Consider the following 22,435-nt stretch of genomic DNA (forward strand, 5'->3'; position numbering starts at 1 on the left):
GTCACCCTGCTGCACACGGATGTACCCCAGGGGACCTGCAGCACTGGGGAGAAGGAACACATCAGTGCCTTCAGGTGAAAGAAAGCAGGATGTTCAGCCAGGAAAACTATGCTAAAAATACACTTTCTGAAGGCAGGTGAGCAAGAAATAGAGAGAAGTGGACAAAAGGGAAATAACAGGTCACTAAGCATTCATGTCAAAAATACCAATCCTCCTCATTAAGTCATTAAAAAGGTGAAGAAGGCAGTGTTGGCCTTCTGCATTTTAGGTGACATGTGATTTATCCTACAGGAAAGTCCTTCTAAGATATCTAGGAGGCCTTTTTTTTTTTTTTTTTGAAAAGCAGAATTTGACACTGACATTAGTGCCAGTGGCAGCACAGCCCTCTTGGGGCCATCCAAGTCAAATGCATCCTAGAATGACATTAATTTGAATTAACTATCAGCTTCTACACAGCTGTTAAACTCTGCACATGAGCCCTTCTGTAGACGTGAAGTTCAAGCCAGGATTAAGGGTGAATTTGCATTGTAAAATGTGACTATGCTGATAATGATTTTTTAGCACAGAGCTGTAAATTTGAAAACAAACCTCTGAGTGATAATGGAATGGACAATATGGAGTATTTGAACCAGATGCTTTGATTTCAGTGGCAGAGAAAGCCAAGAACAGGGACTCAAGAACAACAGCCATAAACATAAAGACTATAATTGAGAGGCAGCTTTCACAAAAACATATTCTTATTGATGGAAAAAGGAGTCCTTTAACTACATAGGATTATTTCACCTGTATTTCTGTGGAGGAATCATCTTGACTTCTTTACTGAGCTATTTCTCACCAAAATACTCATTAAAAGGAGAGTCCCAGAGATTTCATGTTACTGCAGCTAACAATACCACACTTACCTCCAGTGGAGACTCTGGTATTGAATTACTCTTCATCATTCAGCGTCTTAACTGAAATTTGTCATTCTAACACCCCAGAAGACATTCAGCAATTTCACTATCACCCACTATTATTCTGAAGCTGACATAGGCATGGAAACACAAGAGCTCAATTTTAAATTGGCTAAAATAAAGTTTATTTTACTGTTACAATATATAATCTTTTATCAACACAACTCACGAGGGGTTTACAAAATAATCTCATTTTCTGCTGCATTTTAAACACTACTTTTATACAAACTTTAAAGGTAAAATAGGAGTTTGTAGCTAAAAAGGCTTTTTGTTACATTTTTAGAAGCATCATGAGAATTACTTCAAACAAAACTTTTTTTTCTTATGGTGCTACCTTCACAGACAAAACAATGTTTATTGTCAAGACCTGAGGGAGGATTCATGAAAGCTTTCTTTAGACAAAGGATGCCAGTCCTTTTACGCTGACAGTCCCTTGCAGCCAGGAGGGCAAATGGAATCTGGGAGTGCATTGGAAAGTGTGGCCAGCAGGTTAAAGGAAGTGATCCTACCTCTCTACTCAGCCTGGTGAGGCCACATCTGGAGTGCTGTGTCCAGTTTTGGGATCCTCAGGACAAGAAAGACAAGGAGCTTCTGGAGAAGCCACAGCAGAGGCCACAAGGGGTTGCTCCACTCCTTAGGGACATTTAAATGTCCCTTGCTGCTCCTGGTAATGTCCCCTCCATGGCTGCCAAGGGCTTCCAGGTCTGCATGGAGCTTGGGGCTGCTGCTCAGGTGTCCCCAAGCTCCAGAACCCCTGTACAGCTCAATCAAACCCTCACCCCTGGACTTAGCTCAGCTGTTGCTGTTGCCTCATTAGCTGACTGAAAGAAAGGAGGACTGAAAGAAAGAAGAACTTCTTTACATTGAGGGTGGCAGAGCACCAAACAGGCTGCCCAGGGAGGGTGTGGAGTCTCCCTCTCTGGAGACATTCAAACCCACCTGGACACATTCCTGTGTCACCTGCTCTGGGTGACCCTGCCTTGGCAGGGAGGCTGGACTGGATGATCTCCACAGGCCAGTCCAACCCTAACAGTTCTATGGTTCTGTAACTAAGGTGCTCTGAAATGCCTTACAAAGGAATCTCTTTCTTTTCCCTGCACTGACTGTAGGTAAGGGAAGGAATCTGATGCCTAATGAAACCTTTCACAAATCCCCACATTGACAATGCAGTATGCAGCAAGACCATAACACACAGAGCTCTGTGTCCTTAATGCTGCACAAGACAACATGGAAATCTTAAACAGAAGAAAATTTGAAGTGTTACAGTTGTCACAAAACCTAGTATTTTAACATGTTAAAATTAAAGTCACCTAACATCCACTGTGAATATGGTAGTAACAGGCAGGTATTACATTACTCAACTCTGGTCTCCACTACAATGCACTAAAACACATTAGAAAGAGTGGCAAAAGTGACCATTTTCACAGCTGCTGGAGAGGTATGTGCTAAAGTGAATGGATTTATGCTCCTGACAGTCAAGTCAATTGATGGATTTTATATGATAGCAGAATCAGGTTGACAGTGATTACTTTATATACAGCAAGCAGGTAAAAAGAGGTGCTACTTTTTTTTTTTTTCATGCATAGTTTAACCAGCTTACAGCCAGCTCATCTCCATTCAGACTAGAGATGCATGATCCACCATTTGGTATAAGCCAAACTACCAGCAAATATATTTCCAGTGCAAACAAAATTGTCTTTCTTCAAGAAAAACAACAAATTTAATGCTACTTCTCAAAAAACAATGCTTATGCTGCATCATTTTCTACCTGTTTTGGTCTGTATTTCTGAAGTTTCCTTCCTCTCCTCAAATCACATCCAAAGACAGATGATCACAGTATACTTTTTTTTAGGCAAATTAGTGTGTCTCTTCCCCAAAACAAATTATACTACTCATTGAAGACCATCCCTGAGAGCACTGTTCTAGCTAGACCCTTAGACAGCAAGAGAAATCTCAGAGCTTAGAGGAAAAAAAGGCTGTTCACCCTGTGAAATCTTGTGGTTTTAGAAAGTAAAAAAAAAATTAGCTGCTTTGAGCATTTAGTTTCCCTGAGCTGAGTGAAATTTGAAGAGAATAATTTGTAACATGAAGCATAGCAACATCTATAGCTGTACTTACAGAAGCTGCAATTTTTTACAGTGGTAAAGTCAGATGTTACATTACAAGCACACAGCAGTTAGTGGTGGTTTCTTTCACTCGCTTCCTGCCACAGGAAATGCAATGGCTTCTTTGGTGAGAAACAGCAGTGAAGAAGCTCCATGACTTCAGATTCTTTTGCCTTCTGATATTCCAGACACCTTTAAGTTAGTGGAGATACCACTAGGCCATAGTGCAGTACAAGTAGACCATCCTGGAGAGAAGAAAAATAAACTGTCTCATTACAGCACTTTCCCTTCTCTGTGAGGCATTTCTGCCACCACCTGGTACAACAATTGCTGCATGGTACAATCTCATCATTTTATACCCTCCATATGGAGATTGCAACTTTTGAATTATCATGACAAATAACTGTTTTCCCCGCTTCTCTTTGAGATGGAAAAGGGTGTTAAAAAAAAAGTAAAATCTTGTACTACTATACACATTTATTAAGTAATAAATGCATCAGATTAAAAGGAAATAGCCCTGTTAAACACAAGGTCAAACCCACTGCAATTCCTTCTCTACTCTCTAGAGTTACCTACTGAGTAACCCCAGTTACTGAGTTACCTCAGTACTGGCAATTCTTACTCTGTAATTATTCACTTGTAAAGTATTACATATTTCTATCAATGTTCAGCTGCTTTCTCTAGATACTATGTTATTAAAGGGAAGTCCAAACAGAGAATGAACTCTCACTGCCCATTACAAATCTCAAGGCTAACTCAGACACAGAAGAAAAGCAAAGCTCTCCAGTGTCCTTTGACACACATTTGTGACCCTGACCCAAAAAATTGCAAAGGATCCCACCTGTTACATTCAACCATAAACTTTAGAGTGAAACTGACAGCCCAAAACATCAGAGCATACACTTCTTTTGATGTTCTAAGAGCAGCAACAACAAAAAGTGCCCCACTTTCCAAATTCAACAACTCCATAGCAAAGAGCAGAACACTTCCATAGGAAATGTGTGCTAGAAGGTCACAGTAATTAAATTAGAGCACAGCTTTTGCTGCCTAGCTCAGGAGACCAAAAAACAGGACAATAGCATTGGGTTACAAAAAGGTGAGAGCTACAAAGAGACCATTATAATCTGCCAAACCTCTGTGCCAAGGACATCAAGGAAGCTACTGCTTTTAGCTTTTCCCATGTGTGAGCTCATTATATCCATCAGTGCTGCAGAACTCTGAGAAGGTCCAGTTTTAGACAAGTGAAAATAACCAGCAGCTTGGATCAGGTTGCATTTGTGCAGCAGAGAGGAGGAAAGTATACAGGGAAGAAGTTCTATTCCCATTTAGTTAATAACAAGATTCCTTTCTCAGCTACTTGATCAAACTCCTAATTACAGGCAGATCTCAATGCCTGGTAACAAAATTGACCCTTTAAAAGTCTCTGTAAGTGTCTTTGATCACTCCTTGCAGTAAAGTCCAGAAGTTTTACATTGTTTAAAAAATGAAAAAAAGCAAAATTGTTCCTTATTATATAAATTCTGTCAGTGAGTTTTTAATGGTTTTGCCCTAAACAGAACTAGAAATCCTACTTTCAGCTAATTAGGAAGATTTAATCAACCACCCACTTTCAAACGTCAAAATATCTTGACATCTACAAGATATAAACAAGATTTATTCTTGATTATTTTTCAGTCTTCTATCAACTACTCAGAAATGAACATGTTAATTGCTTACATTTAACCACTAAAATTAGTTGCCTATTTACTCATATTAGAACAACCCAAATGGGTTACTATGAGGTCAGTGGTGGGAATATTTATTTTATAATCAGATCAGACTTTGTCTTCCCACACTTGTTGGAAGGCAGAAATGTATCCAGAAGAGCCAAAATCCTGCTAGCTTGCACCTCCAGGAGACTCTAATTTACTCAGGCTCTAAGGCATCACTACACAGTGCTAGTCAGTAGGAAAAAAAGGAAGAAGTATAATACCCGAAATCTTTACAAACAAATCATAAGAACCATTCAGTGCAAGTAAAAGCCATTAAAAACCCCACAGATTATGGTTTAGAACAATAAATCACATACAACATATGTGATGCTGCACTGCAAATGCTACCAAAGAATGCACGTTAAAATTAATATATTTGCCAAAGAGAAACTTATCTGCATTTTAATAATCACTTTTCCCAGCAAAAAGAATAACTGCTGACATGAATGAACTTTCAAGTGAAAAATGTGACTCAGAATAGGAGCTATTTTTCTCCTCTAACAGTGGTTGTACTCATCTAAATAAAAGAGCCCAATGTTTATTCCTTCAAATGACTTTCTGTTGCAGAAGTAGCTACTGAAGCTGTTTTCTTTGCATGAAACATCTACAATGAACCTCAGAAACTTGTCAATGACAACAGCAGTTTTGAACAGTGTCTCAGCATCCTGGTGAGAGCTGTTAGGGACATTCCAAGCTCCAGCACTGATTTGGAAAGGCTGGAAAGTTACAAATGCACAAGATGCCCTTGGAGTTTAATGTAAAATTCATCAATGTTCCTCTGTACTTGTAGTTTCACTGGACAGGACAACTGTGTCCCTTATTGAATTTCAGATCCTGGTGAGAAACAACCAACCCTCACCATTTTAGACTTGACCTATCAGCTGGGATTTATTTTCATGGGTAATTATCTAAAAATATTTTCCAAGGTTTTTTCAATCCTAGAAATGCATCCTCTTGATTTATAAAAAAATATTATAATGTTAGACCAAAGTACATGAAAATATCACAATTATTTCAATATAAAAAAGAAGAAAGATTTCTACTGTAACTATTTGGCATCTTTAGAGATCTTCTAACAATATGAAGAGAAATTAAAGATGAACCTGGAATTTCAAATTTCCTGTCGAAACTGACTATGAAAAAACAAGACTTCACAATAAGCCAAGATGTTTCTTTTCTATTTGTTTGTCCAGTAGAAGTAGAGAATTAACTGCCAGCATACTGATTTGGTAATAAATGAGACTTGAAGCATCACTGGAGAATGCATCCCAAGACAACTGCTCTCTTCATGGAGCTGCTGACTGGTACTTTTTCACTAAACATCAATCAGGCAGACCCAGTTCTGACAAGAAATGGAACAGCTGCAGTATTCCTTGAAGTGCTTCCCCAAGAGCATTTCTCATACATGAAAAGCTCTGCTGCTAAGCTCAAGTCTAAAACCATACATGTGACTGTAACTCTGGACTGAGAAATGTATCATCCCCATGCCATTTACTGAAGCTTTTAGTAGAGGGCACTTCCATCAATCACTATGTGCTGATTGCTGAATTTACTTACAATGACTCATAGTGCTAGAAACAAGTTTGTTACCAGTACCCAGTTTCTATCCCCTGCTCCCCAAACTGGATTAGGTTATGTTTTCATTTCTTCTTTATGCTATTATAAAACAGCTAAGACATCATGTGCACCATTTACTCCCTTCAATAGCAGAAGCAGCACAAGCCTCACAGATTTTAATATCTGCCAACATTAACAGGAACCAACTGCCTCTGCTCTGACTCCGGGACTCCTCCTAATGATTCAAATCAGGTACAAGTGATGCTAAGACCAACAGATCTCAAAATGAGCTTTTCACTTCCTGCCCCCAACACAGAAGCCTTCCTGCAGCATAAGAGAGCTCAGCAGGAATTTTAAATGTAAATGTTTGTGCATATGTGTGCACAAACAAGAGAGGAAAGCTGATTTTGCTACTATTTTAGCCCTTCTGCTATCTGCTAAGATTGCTTTCCAAATAAAATACCAATCTAATCCCATTTCTTCCCACTGTATTAAATATTAACTTTTTAGACTTCCAAGTTCAGACTAAGATACAATTTACCACATATCAAAATTCTGCATCTCTATCTTATGATTCACTTGGCAGAGTAGTTCATTGTTTTTGCAGTACTTCTAAAATGGTGTGATCCTTTAAAGATGCTTTGAAAAGATTCACAAAAAATTTTTAAAAATGCATTCTTATTTGCAAAGTCAGCAACACTAAAGACAGCAAGTTATCAACAAGAAATAACTGGCCATACACTCATGCCGTGACCAGAGCCAATACAATATGCATCAAGCACATTTACTGCATTCATTACCCTCTATCTTTGGTTTGTGTTCTTATAAGCAAGTTTATTCTCCTGATCCAGTCACAAGAATAGCCTTATTTGGGAATTGTCCTCTGATTTCCCACAGAGATGCAATTGCCAGAGAGGAAAAACAAAGAATGTTAATTGAAAGAATGTTGGTACATTTTTTTCACAGGTAAGATAGCAACTTGTTTTGAGGGGAAAAAAACCCTCAAAACAAAACTCAACACAAACCCCTCATATCCAGAACATCGTGAGACCAAGAAGAACATGGTACACTTGTCAACTTTATTTAATTGATAAAAATGATTTTATATAAACTGGAGAGATTTTTCTAAGTGACTTCTCCAGACAAGCTGGTGCTACCCAAGGGCTTAAGAGAGGTCTTCTCTTTTGAAACAGAAAACCTGCAACCAAGCCCCAGCTGCCACATACCTGCACTGCACTCTCTCCTATGACCTGACGAATTTCCCTCAGTGTCTGGTAGTGCTCCAGCAGGTGATCACCACATATTATATCCACCTGTGAAAAAACACAAGTATGGTTAAGTCCAACTTGCCTTTGGAGTTGCAAAACAAGGTCTTTTCAATTTTATTAGCAGAGTTCAATGATAGCATGTTAGACACTAAAGCCATCTGTACCTCTGTTGTCCAAATGTATTTAGCATTCACAGCACCACTGCACTGCCCTAATGCCTTTCATGGCCCTGACCTGGGCTCACTGCTGAACAGAAAGGACAGTTTATTGTTTTCACTCAGTTTGGTGTGTCCACTGAAAGATGTATTTAGTAATAATTGTGTTGAATTCAATGAGAATTTATATCATGTATTAAAATGATCACATGAACATTTGGCTTCATTAATCAGTTGCAAAAGTGGGAAACTTGTTTGTGCCACCAACACAAAAAAGAGCCATTGACACCCTTATTCTTATCTTGAGGGAGAAAACACATCTCTAATTCCACTTAATACTGTGGAAGAAGTGCCTTAATAGAAAAGAGCATCTTGGTGCATGCCATTGGCAGCAGTTACATCAGAGTCCTTCTTCAGCATGCACTCAGTATTCCTGGGGTGCAGCTACAGGCCCATACTCAGCAGTTCCATGCATTGTCCTCTACAGCAGCTGAAATCTGCTGTCAGAGGTGCCTGCAATTTCATGGGGGGCCCCTTTGTTTAGTAACTGCACACAAAACAAATAATTTTGTGCAACACACAAACCTTTATCAGGTATTTTGAATTCCTTGCCCTGATTATTATTAAAAGTAGGCTTCTCTATAAAGTTACCATGGATTTACTGTGGATAATGTAAATCCAGTCTAACATCCCAAATTAGAGCAGCTAACAGCACTGTTTTTGTCTCTCAACTGGAGCTTGTTTACATTTTCCTATGAGCAATTTCTAGACAAGGAAATGAGAGTGCTCTCATTTGTGAATGGACAAGAACTCAAAATTGAAGGTAAGAGCATTGACAATGAGCAGTCCCACAGCTTTCTGCAAGGGAACTGCCTAAGCTCTGCCCCTGCAGCAGCTGGGGAGCACACTGCAACATCATGACGTATTTCTTATACAGCCACCTTCCACCACAGGATGTGCTCTGTGCTGCAGCTATTCCACTCCTTCAGATTTATCATCTGCAGGCTGACCCACTGTCTCTCTCCTGTTCTTCATGGGAAGATTTAGTAAGATTCATGCTGGCAGACTACATTATTCTGAGACTTGGAAATGCAGGAATTCTACTCCTCAGAGGTTCAAAAAGGACTAATTTACTGCACAACCTGTATTGTATGAGAATGATGCAGAATACTGTCTTTATGTTTGATTCTAAATGTGCAGAAAATGTAAACTGCCTAGTAGCACTTCTGCTTTTACCTTCCAGAAAGAAGCCAGGAAGTAAAAATTTGTGTGGACATAACAGTAAATACTGATTAGCTATTGATCCATGTATACTCATATATTTAACGTCAACATTTGATGTATTTAACACAGTACTTGAAAAATACATTTCTTTTCCTTTTGGAAAACTGTCAGCAGCTCTTTCTGCTATCATCCAAGCATTCTTAACCTTGACAGTTATTACTGCAGGAAGACAAACATGACTGCTTTACTTTCCAGAGATACGAGTTTAATTACTTCTGCTTTATAAGCTTACTTGTACAATTTTTATAGCATAGGGCACTGAAAACTCAATCTTGCTACCAATGAAACCTAACACATAAATGTTTTATATATTCTACAGAAATAGAAAATCTAATCTGTTTGACCAATACAGGATGCAAACAGACAGTCACAGCTGCTGATAATCTCTTGAAATAGAATTAGAATGCTTGTTTGAAAGTACACTGTTGTATCTGCTGCTCCAGTTTCAAATGGCAGTCATTAAATAGCCAGCGTCTAATAATAAATTTAAAGAATTTTTCACATTTACTGTATTAGAGTTCTTTGAATACCAAATGCTTAATCTCCTAATTCCAGCACCAAAGCCTGAAATATTGCCTGCTAATTGTTACGCTACCATTCATTCTATAAGGACAAGTGAATAAAACATACAATGGAAACAATAATCTCAGGTCAGTGCAAAAATAAATTGTGAAATGTGTCTCAGATGAATCCTTATATCATACAGGAATTAGTATGTTCTATTACAAAAGTGGCATCAGCACCACAAATGTTATGTACTTACTAAAATTTCAAATGACTGGTAAAATTGAAGCCAATTAGTACTGACTGCCTGAGACTGCAATGACGTCAGCTTGACATTTTGTTGAAAGGAAGCATGAAGGTAGATCTGCTGAATACTCAGTAACTTCTGTTAGAATTCTTATTAAAATAAAGTAGGTTTTCCATTATGCTATTTCTTTTCTTTTGGTGGCATGTCTGCTATTAGAGCTACTTCTCCAAAAGCCACCATAACAGACAACTATAAACTCATGCTCAGGTAAGACAGAAATAAAAATAGAAGTTCATGCAAGGGACACTGCATATAAGACTCATCCCAAGGGATAATTTGGCCCAGAAAGCAGTATTTTCTATATCAACTCATACCATCCAGGGAAGGACAAGGAAAACACAAAGTATTAGAGACTGACATGAGTATTTGGGCTAGTTATTCAAAAAGCTGTTAGAATTTCCCATTTCCTCTAGCTGCTGTTTATTTTCCAGAGGCCCTGCATGCTTTTATTTCAGGGTTAGGACTGGCATAAAGAAATGCATCAACTACACCGTGTATAAGCACCGAGTCCTTTCTCCCAATCTCTCCCAAGACTGCAGTTCACACACTTTCAGGAATGCACATCTGGTTATGGAACATTTCTGTTCCATCAGCTACATTAATGAATTCTGAGCAGCTGAGCTGCAAGTCTTTCAACAGTTTTTCTCATCCTTACAGAAGAAATAGCAGAAAGAATACTGCTGCTGCAGGAGGAGCTCAAAGGAAATCATGCTCTAAAGAAAACTTCTGATGCCAAAGAAAAGAATCTACTGGGCTCCAAACACCACAACCTGTATTTAGCTTCTATCAGATGTTACCTACTTAGCTATTACTGCCAATTCCAGTCTCTAAAATATTATTTTCAACCTCTCCCAAAAAATTCCAGCAAGAATATTCAAGAGAGACTTTGTAATTAGAAGTATATATAAACACATACAGAAAATTAAATCAGAGTTCAAAACAAAGCATTAGAAAGAGTAAACTACAGTCTGCCAGCTCAAGTGGTAGATAAAAAAAAATTAAGCCTTAACTTTCAGATAAACTAGGGAATTCAAATCATAATCCATGTGCAAATTCAAATACAGAAGTCTGAAAGTAATTTGAAGCCTCAGAGTAGGAAAAAAAGAACAAAGGCAGTAGCTTCAAAACTGCTTTTCAGACTTTTATATATACTGTCACACACGAGCCAGATGGCTTATTTCACATTTTCATTAACCTAAATCTATTGCACTTGTGCAGGTCACTGAAGAAGGACAAGTATTAGCTCACATTCCACATGAAAAGATTAAGTCAGAGATGTCCAAGCAGAGCCAGGAATTCAGTGGGGTGAGTAATATACCTTGACCACTTGGTCCCCAAAACAGCTCTAATAGGGAATGACTGAAACATTCTAAAATAGTACTTCTGCAGACTGCCAAAGTAAGCTGATATTCAGTAGGAACTGACTGCACTCACAAAACAACCACACCTAGTGTCCTCATGAGAAGTTTGAACAACAAAACCAAAAATGCAATTGATATGCTGAGGAGATAAAGGAAGAAATACTCTGTACCTCCCTTACAGTCAAATCTTTCAAAGTCCCAAGCAAAACAATTCAATACTGTTGAAATAAATTTTCTGTAGTAGATGTAGTAAAAAAATATTGCAAATGTAGCAAAATTTTAGCTTCATGTCTGAAATGCAGGTTTCTGAAAGAAACCTCCAAGCTTCCCAAGAGAATCAAATTCTTGGACTCCAGTCCCAAGCTAAACAAACCAATCTCAAGACATTTTATATACAAATGGATTATTTTAGGTAAGAGAGTTGGAAATTAAGACTAAAGAAGTAATATTAAAAGGAAGAGCCTGTTGTCCAAAGGGACTTTCTATTTATTTCTAACATACTTTGGGGAAGCTGACAGGAAATGAACCTCTGTAGTCCTCAACACTTCCAAATATCTAGAGCAAACTAAAAAAGCAGCAAAGAATCTTCTACATTTATTCTTTGCACATATGGTTTGTAACCTAGTTCTCTAAATTCTTCTGCTTGTGCTAATTCAGAATCAGGTTCTCTTTAATTTTGTTTTACAGTTTATTAGCCATCCTAGGAAGCTGGAGTTAGACATGATTCATTAGGCTTATTCATCTTCAATAACATATCTGACATCTCTTTTACTTTCTGAATGTTCACCAACAAACCATCAGCTTCAGTTCTGTGTACTGCCATGAGAAGGTAATAGCTCAGTACATACAGTCCTTTAATCTCAGTCGCCACATGACAAAGAAATGATCACTCAGGCTAGGAAAAAATACTTCCAGCTTCATTTCCCGAATTTCCAATTTTTTAAAAAATGAGTCTGGATATCTTGAAGACAACAGTCATGATTTAGGGCATAAAAATCAACTACAGATTTCTAATGATAAAAAAAAAAATACTCGCAGAAAAGAAACAAGGAGCAATCATTTAAGATGAGAAAAAAAGGCAGCCAAGGCATCTGCCTGTAGAAGAAGATTTATCATTTCCTCCAAACAGGCAGGGTTTGCATAGAAGAGACCAAGGATTAGAACCAGACAATGATTGTGCCTTACACCACAATGGCAACCTAAATATTAGCAGAGATAGGACTGATTTGCCCATCTTGAGAAAGGAAGGCTATGAAATCATCTCCTTTTGAGAAGTAGTAACATTTACCCACCAATAGGGGATTGTACCTGTCTGGCGAAGTTTAATTAGAAAGTAACTAATGGGTGAAAAATTCTCAAGTTTTCTAACAGATGAAGTAAAAATTTTACAATTTGAAAGACATCCAACACACAGGCCCAGGCTGATTTTGAAAGATGGACACCTGCAGTTTCCAAGATGGATACTCAGTGATACAGAAAATTGAGATTCTGATGTACTATTTAAGAAAATCCAAACAACAAAACAATTCCGTCCCCTCAAATAAAAACCAACTAAATAATGCAAGAAGTTCCTCCAGCCTCATTTTGAGGATACTTTTATTTGTTTAGAATATCAACTCACCACCATGTATAAGCTACAGACTCTCACTGAGAGGAAACCAGCAAATGAAAATACATTAATGCCTCTGCAAGATGAATAATTTATATCTGATTTGCTTTGTCACCACTGAAAAGGTAAGCAGCATGAACACTCATTACCAAAATACACAATCCTACAGCTATTGCTGTAAGAAAATAGCCCTAACTCCAAATCCAGGACTAAACTTCTCCCATTAGCCTATTCACATCAGCATCAGTTTGATCTTTCAGGAATTGACAGCTTTAACAATTATTTACACTTTACAGAACTCTTTTGTACTTTCCCTACTGAATGGCTGTTGAAATACACTGAAGAACTGGAAATTTGTTCTGACATGAAGTTCCTCTCAAAATGGTTGAGAAATATGAAGCTAAATCCTTTTGTGCCATATTCTGCTCCTCTGAATTCTTATTTGGAGATAAGTGCCTGTATTTGCATTCATACCTTTTATTTCCACACATCCATCCATAGTATAATTCTTTCTTAGTCCTTGTATGCCTTCAGTCAAATTTTATTATTATTTAGCTTGTACCTGTCTCTGACTTTGCATGCTCCCACATTCTCACTTTCCTGCCAGTTTTACCTTTGAAACAGCACAATCTCTTGGCTTTGAATTTAATTGGCTGAAATTTTACAAGACACATCAGAAATTCTGTCTAATTAGTACAATACTATGAAAATCTGAACAGGTTGTGAACGAGTTAGAAGAGTTGTTCCTTGCAGATCACAACATTACAAACAACTAATTTTTTAATTCTTACTGTATAAAAACCTCTAACATTACTTCTAGAATCTAAGGAACAATGGAAATGTCTGCCCAGAGCACAGACAACATGTGAGGGCTACAGTAAGTGACATACCTGACAAGCAGGGTCTAGATCCATTTTTCTTCTGAGGAATTTCTCCACATGTCCAATTGTTGCCTCCCCGGAAACACGCACAAACTTCTTTTCCAAAGGCTGCACAGAATAAACAAAGGTTTTAAGCTAAAGTTAAAGGTTTTGGCACTAATTCCTCATAAACTCCAAACTCAAGCAACAATAACAGGGAAACAAATAACAGGGAAACATTTTTAAACCCTTCTCTGATCTACCTGCAGATCACCTCATAGGGTACGGACTAAAACTCCAGATGCTGTTTAAACATTAAAAAAATAGTAAGCAACTGATTATTCTTTAAATGTTTTAAACAGACCTATGTTCTGTGTGGCCCAAAAACCCCAGGATAAACAAGGCAGAAAGAAGGGCAAATATGATACAGGAAGGGGAGGAGGTGATATTGAAGATGAAAAAAGATTTAAAAAATACCGTGAAATATGTGGATAAAAAGAAGAAAAAATGCTGGGTAGGTGTGATATTATACAATAAGTTTGAAATATGCTGTAATACAAGATTGGTAATTATTATTCTGATAAATGCTCCAGCTGCACTCGGTATAAGAAAACCATACTAAATTAAATATTCTCAGGATATAATTATTTCTGAAGTAAACTGTAAGACAAAAATTTAATCACATTTGTACCTTAAAATTCCCTGTGCCTTCATTAGCTCTGAAAAAACAAAAGAGTAAATAGTCAACATTGCTAAGATTATCAGTTATTAATATCCTCAAGCTCTTTATTATAAAAGTGACTTATTGATTTGAGTCTTGCATATCCAACTTATTTTTCCAATTTAGGCCTTCCTTTCATTAAGTTGCTATACATAAATTAATATTGGACTGAATTTATATATTTTTTTTCTCCTGCCCTTTATTTTTCTGCTCCATTTTTCTTGTGAATTCAGCTATTTATGATGTTAAGGTTTGTAATGTGAATAAAAACCAATGCAGCCTAAAGTCATTTTTAAACACAACATAACACTAATTTTCATATTAGGTTGCAATATTGATGCCTCTTAAACATCCATAGTTCATGATCCTTAATATTTCAAACAGTACCTAAGAAGTTACTGACAGAACACACCCAGCCACCTACGGGGCTCTCTGGGCAAGATGTTGACCTTCCAGACTGTCCATATGGCAATATTAATGCAAATGCTATCTAGGAACTCAGGAAAGCACCATGTGCTTCTCTGGAATGTGAAATACACACACAGGTGGCAAATAACCAGATTTCCAGCTGGTTTCAGCCAAGGTTCAGCCTGAGCATGCAATCTACCACTGATCACCTATACTCCACATCTCCTTCTTGTAGTGCAATGTGTAAATTTCTCAGTTAATTAAGGCCAACACATGACATTTCATTATTCTTGCACTGCATTAGCAAGTATGTACATATGAGAGAGGAAACAGTGCAATATTTTCCTTGCCCCGGAGATGGCAAAACATCAAACATTGCTATGAATCAGCTGACCATTTGCTATAGCAAACAAATGTAACACTTGTGAAGACCACACTATAACAGGGCACTTCAAGTTACTGTGATTGAGTATCTCCATCTCTAAATATGTACTAGGTACCAGAGCTAAGTAAATCTGTCATGAACTAAGAAACAAACATAAAAAAGCTTTTCCACTACAGTTGTCATTTTCTTTGATTCAGTTCCAAAGCCAGAGATGGACCACATTACAAACTGTAGAGACACAATGTAGAAGTCAGACTTTCAAAGTAACAATTTCTTCTGGCTGGTCCAATCTATTCCAAGTTTTCTTTATCCAAAATGCTTAATTAATCTCTCATTGCTGTGATAATCTCTTTGATTTTGAACATGTAAATTATCAAAGGTTAAAAAAGTCAATAAATTAAAATATTATTTTATTTTAGTAGATGGTGTTAAACCATCATCTTTTTTTGTTAGAAACATTCTGTGCTTCCCTCCATATAAATAACAAAACCACAGTGGTATAGGTAGTATTTGACAGTATTACCTGCTTTGCTGCCAATGCTGGACCTTTAAAATAAAACTACCAAATAACCAAATATAACAGACAGACTCAAAAAGTCATCTTGTTTCTCAGGCAGATACAAGTTTACCAGTTTGAGGTCTAAATTGACTTCTGCAAGTCAGGCATGAAGAAAATGAGCACTGAAACGAAGGCAGGTATGTGGATTCACAATGGTAAACACTTCCTATTATCTGAAAGCTGCTGAGTGCTTCGTCCAAGCACATGCAGCATTAACAGTGCTGCCACCTACAGGGATCAGGGACTGGAACAGACAGGGATTCCTCTGATCAGTTTACTGAGACTGCATGACTTTGTGAAAAATAAAACACATCTACATTTTAAAACTATACTTCCTAAGAAGCTACTTCTCCTACTTTTATAGGAAGATACATCTTAAACATTTAATTATCTGCATCATCTTCCTGTGCATGCATTGGTTGCCGTAGTGGCAACTGCACTGTAAGTTAAAACTGGTTTCCCACCACTATTTGAGATGGAAGAAATGCACACTTAATAAAAACCAAGAGGCAGTTCATGGTCCATCACATGCCAGCAGCACTCTCATGTCAGCCAGCTGCTCTTACATTTGCCCACGACTCACCCAATAAACTCTAGAAGTATGGAAATGTCAAGTTCTGGTGGGATCCGGAACACTGAGCCCAGAACTTTTCGAGGTCTTCCTCTGCTTGGTGGAACTGGCTGTGGGACAGCTAAAATATTCAAGTAGCCAAAATGCAAAGATAACTTGAAATAAAAGAAGCATAAGATACCAGCATGCACTGAGCAAAACAATAGCTCACCAAGTGAAAAAGCCCATGCAATTAATCTTCTTGTTTTTTATTACTAAATCAGCACTTCCTACATCCTGTGCTGTTTATTTCAATCACAATTTTAATAGCTTTCACCACAGCACTCTCCAAAGAGCTTTGTTTGACAGGAAGACACAAAACAATTAGAATAATCCTCCTACTGTTTAGCAGACTTTGAAGCTCTCATTTTTATTCCTTTATAATGTCTATTATTTATTAACAGCCAGAAAATAACATTAATGAACATTTTACATATATTTCCTGATTGTAAGCAGAATATGTAGTTTAAAATAATTCAACCATGATCAGGTTTAAGTGATGCCAATTCACCTGTTTTTGTAATCTGAGATCTGTGACAAGTTATAATGTCCAGATAACTAAGAATCCTATATTTCCAGTAGTACTTCCATCTTCAGTTGTGAACTAATATTTTAAAGAAAGTCCTTAAGAATAAAATATACAGTAAGTATTTCCTTAAGAGTGTTTTTAAAGTGATTACAGCTCACCTGGTTTGGGCACTTCTAATCCTCTTTCTTTATAGAAGTCATGCATTTGTTTTTTCTCTCCTGAAAAAAAAAATGCAAATATAAATTGAAATGTTTCAGATGCTGAGAATATCCATTCTCATTGACCAATTTTCAATGGTTAGAGCAGTAAAAACTTTCCAAGTTTCTACAGACCTTTACCATCACTAGTATTTAATGAGGCTTAGATACTTAAGAAACCCAGACTAAAATTTTATTGGTAAAAACTAGCAGGAAATCAGACAAACTGGCCATAAAAAATACTGAGATAGCTGCAAGAACTAGTATCCTTCTGGCTGTCATGCCTCATGACATGACAGAGTATTTTATAACTGTTCACACAGAGCACAGTACTTTTATACTATATCTACATATATTATTATGTATACATATATTTTTTATATACATGTTCACGATATACAAAGTAATACTATCTATAGTCCATAGATATTCACTAGATTGTATATTTCACTCAGCCCACCCAGGGACTCCCAAAGTTGAAGATAAATGAGATGAGACAGTAAACACATCTAAAATCAGACAAGTAAACATGGCAATGAGGAAAAATTAAAATCATTTGAGAGAATCAGTCTTGGCATTTTTTCTACTGAGCCAGGTGAACTTTTTACACAGAATGATATAATACAGTTCTACTAAGGTAAGAGGAAGGACTATGAAATATTATCTGCATGTTTATCTGGATACAGTGACAGCTGTGTTTCATGAGATAAGGTACACATCACTACCACAATAACATTTAGCAGCCAGAAAGATGCCAGTTGTTACAGTTAATTCATTACAACTTATAAGCAAACATCACAAAACTATTTTAAAGAGTCCTGAGTAGAAACAAGGTTTTGAATTACTCTTTTCTGTTCTTTTCAATCTCTAGATAGCAATATAATAAAGAAAGGCACTTACTTTCCTCCAGATTGACAACTAACTTATAGACTATATCCTGCAGCTGTCGGTCCAGTCTATGAATTAGGAAAAAAAATAAATAAATAAAGAGCCTTTGGTGCAAGACAAAATGGTTTCAGTAAACTGTAACATAGATGCCAAATGCAACACTGAAATGGGATGTACATGGAGTGACAGAGCAGCAACTTCACATCTACCTCACACCTCTCTAAATACTCATCTTCCATACCCGTACAGCAGAGCTCCAACAGAAGCCATGTAAAGTTTAAAGCACCACCCTTAATGAACAGCTCAATAAACTAAAACTCAATTTTTGGAGTTAGTAAATATACCACGCCAAAAAGACTTCATCTTAACAGGAAACTAAAGCAAATAGTTAAGTGTATCACCTGTAACACTGAGCAAATGCATAAAAATATCCAGGGCAGGGTAACAAATCCTAGAAATGGATACAAACTAGATAAAACAATAGTGTCTTTTTATCTTAATTATTGTGGTGAAACTCATACTAGTGAAGAACACAATGTGTTTCTTGTAATATTCCGTTGTTTCAAATAAGAAAGCACAAGTCTGTAAAACAAAACATTTAAAAGCAAGTAGCAAATCTATAAAAATGGGACAAATTTATTACCTGATATTATAGAGGGGCTGTGTCTGATGTACAACAATATTGCACTTTGGACATCTGTTGCTATAGTAGAAGTGTCTCACAATGCAGCTTTTACAAACTGTAAAGAAAAGAAACCCCATAGGGGTCACATGTTCATTACACAGTGCCATCTGTTCAGGCAAAAGGGGTAAATACACCCAGACCTCCCATAGAAAATTTGTCAGAGACAAAATGAAGTCACTGAACACTCCTACTCCAATGGATGCATAGGTGAGTGTTCAATGTGTATGTAGAAAATGAGTAGAACTAAGCAGAATATTGACTGCTGAAAAGCACCCTACAAGCTCTTTCAGTAGAAACAAGGTAAGAAATCATAACTGCCATTTTCATTTTTCCTTTAAAAATTTGGAAGGAAAGCTACTAAGTGGAAATACCTAGAATAAATAACCTACTATCAAGTCAGCTCCCCATTAGCCTGAACAGAGGAACATTTTCCATAACATTCACCAGGAAAGTTCTAAGACACCACCACAGCTGCATTTGCAACATTATGCTGTCCTTACTAACCGTTGTGCTTATTTGTAAATTGCAAACTGTGCTGAATACTTCGTGCTATAGAACAAACTAGTGAGCAGTGCTCCAAAAAAGGCAGGGGAAAAAAAAAAAAAAAAAGAGAGAGAGAGAGTTTTCCCTATATGCAGTATGAATATTTGGGAGATTTAGTAAACCAGGATTCTTGGATTCAGATATGAACATGGGTGTGGCTGAAAGAGTCAGCTTCACAGAAGGTGCTTTATTAGTTTGGAGAGAAAAGTTCTGTTAGCACCGGGAAAATTGTTGGCACTAGGATTGAGGGTGGAAAATAACAAGACAAGCACATTGAAATCAGCTATTTATTACCCATCTATTTCCATTCATCTGATTATGGACAAACTGTCCCATGGGTGCAGACCACTGTTTTTGTATCTGAATTGGTACTTCCACACAGGCACTTATGGGGTTTTGTGAATTTACAAGCTCACATCAACAACATCTTAGGAAACTTTCTAGTCCCTTAAAAGCAGAGCCACTCAACTTTCTTTTCTCAATTATACACTCAAATTCCCAGAGTCTACTTTAAAAAAAAATTAAGGAAAAGTATGTAGTAGCTCTGGCTCTTGTCTTACTTGGGCATTATCTTTTCCTACGCCATCTTCATTAATATGAAAAGCTGACTTCATGATGGATTGATCTAATAATTTTCTGATGCTTAAAATACCCAGAAATATATCTTGCTTAAGGAACAGAATAAACGCAACACATGTTCACTTCGAACAGAGAATTATTTTTCTGAACTCAGAACATTTCAACAGCTGAATTGGTTTGAACTTGCAACTAAACCCTTAGATAGACAATGCTGACAGACACTTACATGTGTGCAGACATTCTGTAATAGTTGTAGCATCGATAAAGTAACCTTTGCAGATGGAACACAGGATGTAGGGGGTCAACTCTGCGAGGTTTATCATCCGCTGCAAACGAAAATTGGTAAGAGTTTGAATACACAGGCTAAGTCGTGAAATTCCCTGACTGCAGCTTCCAAAATACCACAGCCTTAAAACCATGGGAAAAAATGGGATCAATGTTACAGAAATGGGTTTTCCTAACCCATCAGTTGCGTCTCATATACAGCTCTTTTCTAAAGACTTTTACCTAGTCTTCTAAGCTGAGCTTTTTGACAGCAATAATCCAACTTGTTTCATGAATCATATCTAAAAAGAAAACTTTAAACAATTATTTTAGGAAAATTGATCTTGGATAAACTCTTTTAACAAAATATCACATAGCCAGCAAGCTTGAAGTGGATAGGGGTGGCAAACAACATTATTATTTGAAAATGCCCAGCAATGCTCAGTTGGAGTCCCAAATCAAGATATAGAGAGAGTTTGAATGACAAGAGACAGTCACCTCTTGTTTGTACACACAGTTATGGATTATGCAAATACACATAGAAGCAAAGGCTGAAATTTCACTGCTTTGAATCCTGGTCATGAGGAACAGCAAAGCACACAAGTAGTTGTACAACAGCTTTCCTGGCTGAATAATACTATTTCAAAAAAGAACTAATTTCTTCGATAGCGACGATCTGAGATGTGTCTGAAAGAGGTGACACATTAGATTATTACGTTTTCTCTCGTCTCAAAGCCCGACTAAAGGGCTTTCTTCCCTCAATTACACCATCCATTTCGCCCACGTGCCACTGTCTCCCACCCTCTCAGCCACGCCGAGAGTTTGTAAGGGCGTCACTTAAATAAGACAGATGAAGTGAATTCGGGGAATAAGAAAATAAATATTAAAAAAAAAAACTAAAATAATAATGTAGTAAAAATAATTAAAAGCCCATTACCACACGCGGGGCACGCCGGGAGCGGGGCCTGGCGTGCCCCGGGCACCCTCCCGCCCTCTTTACCTCCCGGTCGTCGTCCGAGTCGAGATCCCCGTCATCCGTTCCGAACCGAGCCCTGGTGTCGCCCTCCATCTCCTCCTCCTCCTCCTCCACCTCTTCTTCCTCGTCGTCTTCGTCGTCGTCATCCTCATCGCCGCTGGATTCCGAGCGACCCCGCTCAAACTCGAAGGGGAGGGAGCGCGACCCCGAGCAGCTGGGGGCCCCCTCCATGTCCCGATCCTCATCGGCCGGGGCCTGGCTCTGGCCCTGGCTCTGGCTCTGGCTCTGGCCCTGGCCCTGGCCCTGGCCCGCTCCATCCGCGCCCGACAGCGCCGGGACCCCTGATGCGGTGTCTCCCTCCATGTCCAAGGACCCGGGCTGGCACGGGTCGCTCCACGCCCAGAGCGCATGCGTGAGAACTCCGCGGGGCACGCTGGGAAATGTAGTTCTAAAGACAGTAACGCTACCGTGCGTGCGCTGAGCCACAACTGGTTTATAATTTCTATCCTCACGGCTTTTTGTTTTTTCTTAATATTTTTTTCCAAGCGACTCGCCAATTAACACTTAATTTGTCCCGAAAGACTCTCAATCAAACAATAACAGTTTCATTCAAAATAAGGTTTTAATTAGGTAACATAATTAAATTCTTTGGGTTGCAAGGGATCTTAGATATCATCTAGCTCCAACTGCCTGCCATGGGCAGGGACACCTTCCACTAAAACAAATTCCTCAAAGCCCCATCCAACCTGTCCCGGAACACTTCCAGGGCTGGGGCATCCACATCTTCTCTGGGCAACCTGTGCCAGTGCCTCACCACTCTCAGTAAAGAATTCCTTATCTAATTCCTTATCTAATCCAAGCCTGCTTGGCTGTTTAAAGCCATTCTCCTTTGTCCTGTCACTACATGCCCTTGTCCAAAGTCCCTCTCCAGCTCTGTTGCAGCCTCTTGAGATACTGGAAAGTGCTGTAAGGTCTCTCCGGAGTCTTTTTTATTCCAGGCTGAACACCCCCAGCTCTCTCAGCCTTTCGACAAGTATCACCGAATCTCCGTTTAACAGACACGATTAAAAGAAGCAGAATTAGAAACATCTGGACAACTCAGCGGTCCAACCGTAATTAGGTTAATTGTGCGCCCGGCCCCTAAGGGTACAGAGGACACACAGTCCGAAGCCCATCCTTGCTCTCTCCAGGGATCTCCGTGAGCCCCGCAGCGCCCACTCAGCCCCCACACCGCCCCGGCACCGCGGCCCTGACCGCGGCCTCGCTGCCACAAAGCGCTTCCGCAGCGCCGCAAAGCGAAGCCGCGCGTGCCGGTGGGGGTAGCGGCGGCAGTGCCCTTCCTTTGCCCTCACTGTCGCAAGAGCAGCCGCGCCTGGC

General features: G+C 38.5%; 1 protein-coding gene across 2 annotated transcripts; it reads right to left on the reverse strand.

Moving 5' to 3' along the window:
* Positions 1-1,019: 1,019 nt before the first annotated feature.
* PCGF6 (polycomb group ring finger 6) lies at positions 1,020-22,304 on the reverse strand. Of its 2 annotated transcripts, XM_056495192.1 has the most exons (10): positions 21,083-22,304; positions 20,045-20,144; positions 18,655-18,751; positions 18,024-18,079; positions 17,085-17,144; positions 16,371-16,479; positions 14,406-14,433; positions 13,745-13,843; positions 7,593-7,679; positions 1,020-3,303 (listed from the first exon to the last, which is right to left on the reverse strand). In XM_056495192.1, the coding sequence occupies exons 1-10, from the start codon at positions 21,419-21,421 to the stop codon at positions 3,253-3,255; spliced, it is 1,026 nt and encodes a 341-aa protein (XP_056351167.1). In that variant the 5' UTR covers positions 21,422-22,304; the 3' UTR covers positions 1,020-3,252. The 2 variants fall into 2 exon arrangements, with proteins under 2 accessions (XP_056351167.1, XP_056351168.1); XM_056495193.1 differs by lacking the exons at positions 1,020-3,303; positions 14,406-14,433 and having other exon boundaries at positions 21,083-21,472.
* Between the last annotated feature and the right edge of the window lie 131 nt (positions 22,305-22,435).

This window comes from Oenanthe melanoleuca, chromosome 6 (genome assembly GCF_029582105.1).
Source record: "Oenanthe melanoleuca isolate GR-GAL-2019-014 chromosome 6, OMel1.0, whole genome shotgun sequence".
Taxonomy (NCBI): Eukaryota; Metazoa; Chordata; class Aves; order Passeriformes; family Muscicapidae; genus Oenanthe; species Oenanthe melanoleuca.